At 41.9% G+C, this 13,519-nt stretch overlaps 1 protein-coding gene across 2 annotated transcripts in view; it reads left to right on the top strand.

The window, feature by feature from the left end:
* The first annotated feature begins 958 nt into the window (after nt 1–958).
* The window catches only part of RASAL2 (RAS protein activator like 2), a 210,693-nt gene continuing 198,132 nt past the window's right edge, over nt 959–13,519 (top strand). For both annotated transcript variants that reach the window (XM_075182214.1, XM_075182215.1), the window contains exon 1: nt 959–1,530. In XM_075182214.1, coding sequence (XP_075038315.1) covers nt 1,356–1,530 — 175 coding nt within the window. In that variant the 5' untranslated portion in view covers nt 959–1,355. The remainder of the gene's footprint in view (nt 1,531–13,519) is intronic.

Consider the following 13,519-nt stretch of genomic DNA (forward strand, 5'->3'; position numbering starts at 1 on the left):
ATCCGGTGGCCACGATGTTCTGAGGAACATTGCAACTAATTGAATCTCCCCCTCATTGGAAGTGTTTGAAGCAGATAGGGTGACCTGGGTATGAGGTTCATTTTCACTGTTGCCACTCTACCCAACCAGGTTATCTAAAACTCCTGGAAAAGGGAGGTCCTGTTTTAAGGAGTAGAATAAAGATTTTAAATTAGTGCTAAGAGTTTGTTGTGATCAGAGGCGGAACTAGCGATTTAGGCCATGCCCCCTTTCTGACTTCTGAGGCTGCCGGCGGCTGCCCACTATGGGCAGGTCCGCTCGGCAGTGACAGGCAGGGACAATGTGCTGCCCAGCTGCTCTGACTGTGTTTTAAACACAATCAGAGCAACCGGACAGCACACTGCCCCTGCCTGTCACTGCCGAGCGGACCTGCACATAGTGTGCAGCCACCGGCAGCAAGCCCCCCCCCTGGATCCGCCGCTGGCCTTGATATAAGGAAGAAGGGGGGAGGGAACCGGGGCCCACAGCTCGCTAGTTCCAACCCTCTGCGTGTGTCGTGGAGCAGGCCCCATTATCTCCATGGACCCGATGCACTGCACCTGCTCCCCCAATGGTAGTTTCATCACTGGTTGTGATGTTAAATTAGGAAGATGAACTGGCATTTAATTTTTGGGTGCTGCCCGTTTTTTTATTTTATTTTTACACGTTTAAAAAAAAAAAAAAACGTGTCAGGTAAATATTTTTGCACTCTATTTTTTGTTAAATTTTCAGTATGAACCCTTAACTGACTCCTTAGAACGTGTCTGCCCAGGAGAGGTCACACTGTCACTGTACTTAGACCATGCTGTCAGGGAGATGCCATGGGCGATAGAGGCCACCAGGTGGACCCTCCAGGACGTGATCCCAATCCCTATCGATGAGATAGGTGCTCCCGTATCCCAATTGTTCCACGCGTTCCCAGCCTGCGGCCCCGCCCCCTCCAGCGGATAGGCGGACGGCCGTTCCTGTCTATCTCCCAGGGATGCCGCTGTGAGTTTCAATCGCCGCCGGTCTCGCAGCCGGAGAGCCGCTGTACCGTGCAGCGCGGTTACCTTGACAACGAGGACTCTGCTGCTGTAACGGGACCTGGCCCAGGGCGGCTCGGTGACGTGTGCCCCCCCCCCCCCCCTACCGGAGGTCATATTAACCAGCGTTTGGTCCCCCCCAGTGACCCGTTAGAGGCGAGCAGTAGGGACTGTGCCGCCCGGTGTACCCCGTGTCACCCGCCTGTCCATGCCAGGCTCGGCCGTACCGGGAGCACGGTAACATCCTCTGCCAGAGAGCGGCACCCTGGACCCCTCTCCCCGGGGAGAGGAGCTGAGCTCGGGCCTGCAGCTATGCACATGATGGATCTGTCTCCGGGGGGAGACTCCCTGTACCACGGCTTCCAGGACCGGGACTCCCTCCCCGAGGACCTGGACTCTCCCTGCGGAGGAGGAGGCGCTGGGGGGATGCTGGACCGGATCCTCATGGAGTCAGTGTGCCAGCAGCAGGGCTGGGTGCGGGTGTATGGTAAGCTGAGCCCTTCCTTAGATCATCTGCTAGTGTAAGCGAGCGGAGGGCAACCTGTGGCTTTCAAGCGGGCAGATCTTTCTGAGACTTGTAGTTCCACAACGGCTGGAGAGTCACAGGTTACCTAGGTCTGTTCTATATACACTTTAAGGGCAAGCTGCCTATAATGCATATACCACAAATTGTAATACCTTTATTTTATGTATAAACTGGAAATGTCACAGCATTTCCTGGCATTGAAAACTGCTGGAGAGCATCTTAGTTATCCCCAGTAAAAAATAAAAAAACACATTAGGAAAAAGATCTTTGAAAGCTTATTGTATATTAAACACCATGGAGTAGCTGATTCTGACAGCCAATGTTCTATAATTATTCAGTGCTTCTAGTATGGTGACCTGGGAGCAAAGAGTGTTACTACTTTATACATCTTAATTGCAGCATCCATTTGTCACTTGTAAGGTTAGCTGTGCCGTGCTTGTAATGCTGATCATCAGACAGTTTATAAGCTTAATCCTCTAGGTATGTGACCAGGAGCTGTCAGATAGCGCTAGCTAGTAATTGAAATCTAATGATGTTCATTGGAGCAGTGTCTTTTTTTTTTTTAACAAATCTATCTCCCATAATAATGTAACAGAATATAATGGCTATTATTATTAATGCACTATATATTATTTATTTCACACTTGCTTTTATGTGTCAGTCGAATTAATTTTCAATAATAAAGTATGTATGTCAGGAAAGTGATACCTGTCAATCATATGGATCCTAGTTATAGTATTCATTGCATTAGCCTTGCGATTTTCACACCATGATCAATAAATAGGTATACATTTCAAACCCTTATGCATTCTCATCCTAGAACATATGCTCTATGCTTTTGACCTATATGAATGTTATTAATACTTTATGTATTTTATTTTTTTTAATTTCTGACTTACAAAATGTTAGCACATATTTTGCTGTTTTAATAAGTTGGATATATATATATATATATATATATATATATATATATATATATATATATATATATATATATAGCACATGCTCTTTGCACCCTTTATTATATCAGACTATTGAGGGCAGATAATTGTGCATCAGCCTTGTAATAAACATTCTATTAAGTGAGTGTGTATATATTGGACATTGTTTTCTTTACATGGTTGCTGTACAAACACAAAATATGTCCCTACTTTGTATATGTCATGTTGGGTGTAAAGCATGCTCAGAATAGGGGATGGGATACACTGGTGATGATATTTATATGAACACCTGCATGGATTTTTTTTATTTATTTTTCAAATCTCAGTCTTGGGCTGCTTACATGAAAATCACTTGTGACTAATCTGCTGCAGGCTGCCGCTGCAAGCCTCATGTCCAGACAGATATTTAATCAGTCCTCATAATCATCATAATATCCTTACTTAATAATATAGTGCTCCCTCTTTATACCAACCCCCTTTATAGTGCCTTCCTTGCTTACCACCATGTATACCGTTTGCTCATAAGTGCATAAAAAAGTATTAATTCCATTATGTCACACTCTTTATAATGCCACTTGTGCATTCACCTCAGTGTTTTAGCTGGCGTTATATAGAGGTAGCACAGTCATCTTGTTGAATGTGCCGCAATAGAACGCCAGATTTTCAGCTTAATTGTTTTATCATCAGAGACTTTTACAGAACATAGCTCTGAAATTTTAATTGAGAACAGGCCTTGTCATATATTGGCAGAAAAATAGATTTTATTTCCGTTTTGCTGCTGAACAAAGGAAATGTAGAATACACATGTGTTAACTAAATGGTGCTTAAGTGTTTTTCACAATTATTAATCAGAGGTAATGTTAATATACATAGCTGATTTTGGCCACTGAAATTCAGATCACGTCATGCATTTCCTCCAAAAATCTATTACTGGATACAAAACAAATGTATATTTAACTGGAAGTGCAGAAGAAAAAATATCATCCAAAAAAATGTAATGTTGCAGAGACCTTGACAAGGTCATAAGTCGCCTGTCTAGGGTTTTTAGATGCGATATTGCCATGACAGTTGTTTGTTCTAAAGCAGTGCTTGTTGAAGTACAGTTTTAGAATCGTATTAAGCTACTGGTTCAGTGTAATCATTCCCCATCACCAATAGCGTGCTTGTTTTTTTTATTCCCACCCCCCCCGCCCCATAGCATTTAATGTTCTCTAATGTTTTGTGTACATTCTCAAATTAGTATGTATAGCATTGTTTGATGGCGTGGGGGTATGTTTTTTTTTTTTTTTGTGGAGCTGATTGTTGCTTGTTAATTGGTGATGCAATTTAATACCCTAGTTAGGGACTTAATGTAGAGGTGTAGCTAAAAATGTTTGGGCCCCATATAAAAACTGTGATGGGGCCCTCTATTCACCATCATGAGGTAATACCCACCACAGTGTATGCTTCATCCCCCAATCAGTAAACAATGGGCAGAGTACTAATTGCATTAGTAGGAAGCTGGAACATAATATATATATATATATAATATATATATATATATATATATATATATATATATATTCGTTTTATCCTCTCTGTGTTCAAAATCGTATAACTGCCTGGATAAATTTAAAGCCATAGTATATTTATAATATATGGCACATTTTTTACTCTGTCAAATATCCCTCCATATGCCCCCCCCCCCTATAATCTATAAATATACATGTTGACTAAAAACTATTGCAAACAATGTTGATATCAGACACTAGGGTGTTTATAATATGACTTAAAGAGGACCGTTCATCATTTAATTAATTGCATATTCCTGCTCCATATTACTTTCTCTACACCACTGTATGCTGGGTCCTGTGGGAACGTTGCATGTTGTGTTCCTGTGAATACCGTTATTATGGTAAAGAAAATATTGCTCATTTTTGCTTGTGCCTCTATAAGGTGCGAGCAAAAGTGAGTGAAGATTCTTGTCGGCTACATCTCTTGGAGGTATGTGGTGCGAGGTTCCTCTGGCACCTTGGGCTAAATGAATCTGCTTCTATAATCCCCTTTTTCATCTACATACGACAAGGTACTGCAGAATTTAGTGGCGCTATATAAATAAACATTAATAATAATATTGTTTCTTAAACCTGTGATAGACAAATGGTGGAACCCCAGTTGTACAGGTTATGAGGATCTCTTATACCCCATTCATACTGCACCAAAAACCCGGGTTTTTGCAGAGGCACGCTGAAAAACCCGGGTCTTGGTGCAGTATGAATAGTCCAACCACAAAATCCCGGGACTTAGACCCGGGATTTTGCGAGGGGTAATTCCCGTGTGGGACCCCGCTCGCCTGCAGTATGAATGGTGCAACCCGTGTAATTTCCGGGTCTCACCATTCATACTGTAAAAAAAAAAAATGTGGAAGTAAAAAAAAAAGTTTTTAATTAATAAAAAATACATAACAAATGTTTACTTAACTTATTTTCAGCCAGCGGTGTCTCCGGTGCGTTGCCGGCTGTCAGGGGGACCTCTGGGTACTAAAATGACGTCATTTTTAGTCCATTAGAAATTACGTCATTTTAGTACCCAGAGGCCCCCCTGACAGCCGGCAACGCACCGGAGACACCGCTGGCTGAAAATAAGTTAAGTAAACATTTGTTATGTATTTTTTTTTAATTAAAATCTTTTTTTACACTTTTTTTTTCTAAAACCCGGGTCGGGCAGGTGCAGTATGAACCCGCCCGACCCGGGAATCTTCTGATCTATACTGCCCTGTGCCCCGGCAATATCCCGGGTTAACAACCCGGGATATTGCCGGGGCGGCAGTATGAAAGTGGTATTAGAAACAGAATTGGATTCATCACTGATTCAACCAATATGATACATATTATTGTGGTAATAATTCACCCGAGCTCCTGGGAGAAAATCTACAAAACATGCAGTAGGTCCAGGTTCGAGAGTCTATGTTTCTGTCACCAAGGGTAAAGGGACTTGTAGTGTCAAAACACTTTGACTTTTCAATATGGTACTTAAGATAATGAAAGCATAGATATTATGCATTGCCAGTTTTAGCTCCTTTAACCAACCAAGTTTGCAGTTTTAATTATATGGTGTATTAAAGTAAAGCACCGTGGGTACATGATATTCAACAATAATAGGCCTTATCCTGTTTGCCTTCTATCCTACAATGGTGCTCTTATCTGGCCTTATCAATATTGTGTTTAAATTGGCTGTGAAATAGTTTATGTTGCTTCTATAGCAAGGGTTCTCAACCTTTTCCAGTCTGAGGCACGCATGCTTCAGCAAAAAATATAATGGCCACATGTTTTACAGCTTCAGTTCTGAAAGTTCTTAGTTATGCACTTAAAAGCACATGTCTAACCACAAAACAGTTTTATATACATATTTGCAAATATTTTGCTTCTTCCAAGAGAGAGATTTATGAAGACATGCTCCACTTATTCTTCCCCAGGCAATTCCTAGCTCTGTTTCTCCCATCCATGCACTGCTCACCTTACTGTCCTGCTCTGCACTTACCTGGTCTGTCTCTTGCCCCATTCTCTTACCCCATGCACATTCCAGACCTGGTGCGCCCCCCATGCATTCCACTGCCTATACTATGTGTGATACAGTGAGTTCCCAATGTTGATTGGCAGACACGAGGCCAACTGTAGATGGAACTTACTATAGAAAAATGATCACCTGCAGATGGGTATCTGGCCTCTTAGCCCCCCCCCCCTTACCCCTGTCTCAAGCCCCCATTTGAGACTTTAACATATGATATTGATGTTGAACTCTGATCTTGGACTCTTGCTTTATTACCATGAGCTTATTGTAAATATGTTTTCATGGGTAAACTTTATGTTCAGCTATTGTTTGTTTTACCAAAGACACCCTGGGCGGGAAGCATGATTTATAGAATACTGCCAAGGATCAGAATGGCTTTGTTGGAGAAAGTATATTTATGATTACACCTGGGCCTCCGGACCTGCCGCTATTGGCCATTTAATATTTACAGTCACACTGTTGACATTTTCAACCGGTCCCCGGAACTGAAGTGTTGGGATTTAGCTAACTGCTGACATTTCCTGTGTCAGCATTTAGTACCCAAACTACAGCATGAACCAGTCATTGTAGAAATATTTAAACCAATCAGCTGCTGGCAACCATAACTGTTCTTCACCATTTATCTTAACTGAACATCCTTCCTTTTCTGGTTCTGGAGAAGGCTTTTGATCTTGTGCTGCATGGGCACTCTTGTGGTTATCTGCCAGCTCGGAGTAGCTGTATGCGCGGTATTTGTCTTTGGCATCGTCTTCGCTGCAGGACACAGAGCCAGGACACTTGTTCACAGAAGTTGTGACAGCAGCTGCTATCCTCAGTGAGGCCGCAGAGATCACCAGACGAGGTGCAGAGATGGCAACAGCACTGACAGTTGAACTTATGGGGTCCAGCAGCTGAACTGAGATGATATTCCAGTAGATCTTCCAAACAACCCTGTCCGTGGTGTAATGACCCTTCTCGTTACTACGCTGTAACTTCCTACTGCCTTCACAAATATTTATTTTTGAATGACTATTGGGAGGGTTGGGCACAGAGGTGATCTATAGTGCAGCCATCTCTAGCTGCCATCGGCATGCCAAGGCTGGGATGCGGAATGCTGTGACATAACTGCCCCTACTCCTGTGCATGAATCCACTAATCCACACTTTGCAAATCTGCCTAGTTGTCAAGCACTGTTTGCTTCATTAGTTAGAGACGCATCTCACTCCTAACATTTCATCTTGCTGTGAAGAAGGATATATATAGAACTAGTTATTTCATGTACACTATTAAGTTCCGTAATGCACAGCCTTTGTTATATATTTATATGAAATACTGGCTATGTTTACCATTGACTTGTCATACCTTGTAACTTTATCTGAATTGTCTAATTACTGTCCATATTATAGTGTAATATATCCCCTGCATGCTGCCTTTCCGAGAAAGTTTTCCTACAAGAACTTGATCTGTGTTTATGCAATCCACCAGTCTGTATAGCTGCTGCAAAATACAAGTCACGCAATAGCAGTCATCATGGCAGCTTCCAGAGAAAAGGCTGAGATTATAGACATGATAAATGTTGATTTTAAAGATATTAATAGCACTTGCCTGCTCTCCCAGAATGTCTGGAGACTCCCCGAAATTTGGGAGTCTTCCCACACACTGCACTATTGAACTGGGCGGATGTAGGGATAGATGACTCTATTCATGTCCTCATCATAGCCTCCCGCCTTGCATTGCGCAACATTCCTCATCATGCCCCCTCCCCCCCCCCCCCCCCCAATGGTGGGAAGCATGATTAATAGACACTTCCAACATGGACTTTAATTCTATGTATCATCAATATTTATTTATATAGCTTCACTAATTCCGCAGCGCTGTACAGAGAACTCGCTCACATCAGTCCCTGCCCCATTGGGGCTTACAGTCTAAATTCCCTAACATACACACACACACACACACACACACACACACACATATTTAGCAGCCAATTAACCTACTAGTATGTTTTTGGAGTGTTGGAGGAAACCGGAGCACCCGGAGGAAACCCATACAAACACGGGGAGAATATACAAACTCCTAACGGATAAGTTCATGGTCGGGAATTGAACTCATGACCCCAGTGCTGTAAGGCAGGAGTGCTAACTACTTAGCCACCGTGTGAATTTTCTATTCTGTTTCAGATGACCTCTTCAATAAACTGACTTGTGGATTTAATAGTGTGTTTGGTTTGATGGAAAAACCTCTGTAACATTGTAAGAGTGACAAATGTCAGCAATGTACAGTATTGTTTACCTGAAGCTCGTGGCACCCAGCCGGTTAATGATTCTGTCATAGTCAGGGATGAGGAGAATGTTTGCACAATGAAGTCAGTGGTTAAAGAATAGTATGTAAAACATAAGCAAATGCTCTCAAATTGTCCATGACTTGAATGCAGTGATTTTGCTCTTATCTGTGCACTTGATTGTCTGTATTCTAACAAAAGATATTGAAGTTCTCATTGTGGATTAGAATTATAGGAAAGAATTGTTCCAGTTGCTTGTAATGGACTTGTATTGGAGGAGCCCCAAAATCATCGCTTCTATCTCAGCCTCTTAGACCGCTTCTTTCACAAACTTCAGTCCGATGCTCATTCTGATAAATGGGTTTTCTCCTGCTGCCTGAACAGTTTTCTGGTGTTTTGCTCAGAGCTACCAATTACACTTTTAAATATGTTAATAGCAGACCTGTGTAGGCAGTGGGGTCAATATTCTCTGTGCCTGCAGTATTTTTAGAGCAGCTTTCTCATGTCATGTTCCATACGGAATGCAGAAAATTCAGTGCTGGTTTGAATGAGCCTTTTGCATTCTTCTTTATGTAGCCTCTGTATTAACTATGCACCAAGCATTCACCCTAAAACCTTTCCTTATCAGAAGTTCCCATATTCTGGAAAAATAATAAGCCCTCATGGCACAAAATATGAACCAGTGGAAACTTAAAGAAAAAACACTTTCAGATCTTTATGTACGTCCTACACTGTACTATTGGGATAGTGTTGCATGCAGAGCTGGATTAAGGCTTTGGGGGGCCCAGGGCACTTAAGACAGGGGGGGCCCCTAAGATCTAAAATGAAGGGCATAGTGACACATCCTGCATTACATCACCTACAGCCCACAGTATGACACTTACAGCTCTCCCAGAGGGCTCGCTTAGGTTGTCTGCATAAGAAAAATCTTTGCTTCCACAAACTAAAATACTGCACATTAAAACAATCATCAAAACACCACATTAAAATGGGTATTGACACCACACATTAAAACTAGCAATGATATTGCACATTAAAAATACCATTGATACCGCACGCTAAAACTAGCAATGATACCGCACGCTAAAACTAGCAATGATACCGCACGCTAAAACTAGCAATGATACCGCACATGAAAAACACCATTGATACCGCACATGAAAAACACCATTGATACCGCACATAAAAAACACCATTGATACCGCACATGGAAGCTACCATTGATACCGCACATGGAAACTACCATTGATACCGCACATGGAAACTAGCAACGATACCGCACATGGAAACTAGCAACGATACTGTACATCATATATATATATATATATATATATATATATATATATATATATATATATATATATATATATATATGTATATATATCTATAATATAAATGCCTAGTGGTGTGTGTTAGTCTGTGTGTGTGTGTGTGTGAAAAAATAAAACCAAGCTGCAGCGCCACCTGCTGGGCGGAGTTATACACTACTAAATTCTTAGTGTGTGTGGAAAAAAAATTCAGAAAGGGCTGAAATTTGGTATACTAAGATGTTTTTAATTTGTTAATTGTTAAAAGTATTTATAAAGATTTAAAAAATATATATATCTATATATTTCTTGAAGGAGAAGTGACAGTTGGGAGTGGTTAGTGGTTGCCGGGGGTGACAGTGGGGAGTGGTTGGTGGTTGCCGGGTTGACAGAGTGAGAGGAGTGTGATACTCAGGACCGCTGAGAGAGATCCCTGTGTCTGGATAGACATCTGGATAGATGTGATGAAAATGAAGGATGAGGTGATGGAGAAGAATGATGAGGTGGTGACATGTGGACAAAACCACGTTAAAAAAGGGCGCTTACGTCGGGAAGTAACGCTCTTCCCCTGAGGACTCCTGGGCTAGGACCAAATGCATGACAAGAACCTTTTTAACACCTTAAGTAGCTTGATTTGACTATAATGCATGAGTATCATGCACGGGTTAACTTGTGTGTGTGTGTGTGTGTGTGTGTGTATAATATATATATATATATATATATGTATACACACACACACATACAGATATGCTATAGGATCCTCTATTTTATTAATTATTACTAAAGTGATTATCAAAGCCTGTCTCTCATATTAAAGCTTTAATTTTTTATATATAATGTGTGTGTATGTACTGAAATCTAATTCAACCTTTAATATAAGTGGCTGGCTTCAGTAATACTTTCATAATGATTAATAAAATAGGGGATTCTTCTATAACATACCTATTCCTATTCTCTTCATAACCTCTTTAAATTAAAATAAATTGTACATGATATATTTAAATGAACTATTATTACAAACTAAGATTGGCCAGGGAAAGTGTGACTCTCACCTAGGAAGCCATGCGCAGCAGCTCCCTTTCGCCCATTTTAGAATGTACAGCAGCCGCGGTGCTGCTGCACATCTGGCCCGCTGACAAGGTGTTTGTTTTTTTTTCGTGTGCGCATGCGTCAGCGGGGCAGCCACAGCTGCACCAGCAGGAGATGTATCGGATCATCAGGTGATCCGATCAGCCGATGGCAGACAGGGGAGGCTTTCTTAGAGAGGGGGACCCTGTGCCCCCCCCCCCTTAATCCGGCCCTGGTTGCATGTTACCTGTTGATTTTCTTAAAGTCTACTTTACATTGTCACCCTTATTTGAAAACATTCTGTCATTTTACCTGGCATTTAACATAAATTATATCATAACTGAAAGAATGTGATAGTATTCTGCAGTCTGTCGAAGGAGCTTTCACACACGCTAGCCACTTATCCATCTGTGTGTCATTGGGGATAAGATGCACCAGCTGCAGTCTGTCTGAAATGAACCCAAAATGTAGGTGCCATCTGCAAATGTCAACCGTAGTGGTGGCCATCATCTCTCCCATTTCTGTGACCCATGTATCTACTAACCAGCAATCTACACTGGCCTGTACTATCTGTGGCTCTTCAGGTGCTGTGAGACTACAAGCCCCAGCATGCTTTGTCAGCTGATAGCCAACCGATAACAGGTAGGGTATATTGGGACTTGTAGTTTCACAACAACTGGAGAGCTGCAGGGTGTCCAGTCCTGCTTTACACAAGTTTTGGCATTTGTGTGATTGGTAGCATTTTAATATACTTAACTAAAGAATAAAACACGGCACAGTTTAAAGTGTACCCATCACCTTCACACAGTACTCAGCCTATCAATTCACAAGGAAGTAGTGACATCTCTGTGACAGCAAACACCACAAATGACTGCTTCCAGTGTGTATAGAAAATGGGTACAGCAAAAATCAGAAAATGTGCTTCCTCCATGAATATTTCATTTGTTTTTGTTTGTTCCATTGTCACATTCATACATATGAGCCTGATATTGTTCCCAACTAGCAGATAATGGTAATGAAAGGATTGCAAAATAACAGCATGGGTGAAACCAGGCAAACTGCTCAGAGAATGGAAGCAGGTGTCAGGGCTGGCAAAATGTACCAACTGCTAATGGCGCATTTACTCCACGTGGGCCACACAGGGATAGTCCTGACGTGAATGCAGGGAGGCATGGACTGTTGGAAAGATGTTGAGGAAGAATGATCGTCATTAACTGATCTATTTTCTGCATGTGGGTGAATGCAGAGTTGATTCTGGCTGACACCTGATGTTTTTGTATTTAACAGTCACAATGCATCGTGCCAAAATTTTGCACGCTATCAGAGTTCATCAGCTGGGAGCCCCAACGTTCAAAGCCAGTTGACTGGCCATGGCATTATTCCACTAACTGGCATTATTCCACTGGAAGATTTCAGTTAGACATTCATTGAGATCAGATACTGAATCCTACTACCCACTGAAAGATTAAAAGACCTTTCACACTGAGATCAGCTTAACATGGAAAAAAAGTTTGTTTTGCTTACTAATTTTATATGGAATTTTTACAAGACAGTGGATTTAATAATAGTCAAACTCTTCTGACTGAGTAATCGGGGTCAATGGTTGTGGGGAGATAGGGTGCTCTCTGGGTAGACAGGGAGGGCACGTGTTGAGACAGAGGGGAGGCGTGAGGGCATGGGTAAAAGAGGAGGGGTATGGCTGGCTCCTTAAGTGATGTCACCACACCCACCTTATGAGGTGGCCACGCCTCCTAGTGGCTTCACTGTGGTGCATACATGTTTGTCTCTATGGGGACTTTTTAACAATGCTGAGAGCTATGCTGTAACAGCGAAGAGGTTCCTCTTTTTTTCCCTGTAATAAAATCTCCATAGCTTGCATGTTTAAGCAAGTTAAGTTTTATTGCTGCTCATTGATATGAGTACAATCTCCCAATGTGACTGAAAACGGCTGTGCACTCCTGCTTTAATGTGTTCGCTTTTAACATCTGTTTTAAGACATTTCTGAGCTTTTCCTTAGCTTTAAAAATGATCCTACAGGTGGCATTGGTTACCATAGAAACTGTAAGATAAAAAGGACCAGCTTGCATACGTCCAAAATCTTGCTCAAAATCCCGACTGTTCCATGTGTCTTTATTAGGCTGACCCAGCCACCAGGTCGTTTTCGTCACAGATGAGCCTGTGCTGGTTGGTGCCACAAGCAATGCTGGGAATGAATGGGCCTCTTTATTTATCCCAAACTGAGTCCTGCTTGTGTGCATTCCTAAAGCACTGCTGGGGAAACATGGGCAGATGTCTGAGGTGTGCTAATCTGTTTAGCGGTGAAATAATAAATGCAGCCTAATTTAGTAGTGTGGGGGCTTTTCAGAAGTCTAAATGTTGTCCCCAGACACAGGTGGCTGCTGAGCATCATTGTTTCAGGTTCTGGTATCTACTTTTTATATAACAAGTAATGCTAATATATGGATAAACTCCTATAAATAACATCTGTATAAATGGTGTATTCTTATGTCAGTGCTTATAATCAGTGTCTGCACTCCAGTGTGTCTAAGGAAGAACTCACCCACTACTGTGAATTATCATAGATATTAGAAATCACCTGAGAGTTGTCAGACTCTGGCGAGGTACCTTAATACGACCATGAAACTCCTCAGTGACTTCTAATACCCTTCGTATGTGAGTAGGGAATACATTAACACATAGCCGTGGACATATTCCCTCTAGGATGCTGTATGGGCTGTTTAAGCGCGCAGTAATCAAGCTGTGGCCGCTCTCTGACCAGGCATGCTGACACATGTAGTTCTACAGCAGCTGAAGAACCACAGGCT

The sequence above is a fragment of the Mixophyes fleayi genome, chromosome 8, assembly GCF_038048845.1.
Source record: "Mixophyes fleayi isolate aMixFle1 chromosome 8, aMixFle1.hap1, whole genome shotgun sequence".
NCBI lineage: Eukaryota > Metazoa > Chordata > Amphibia > Anura > Limnodynastidae > Mixophyes > Mixophyes fleayi.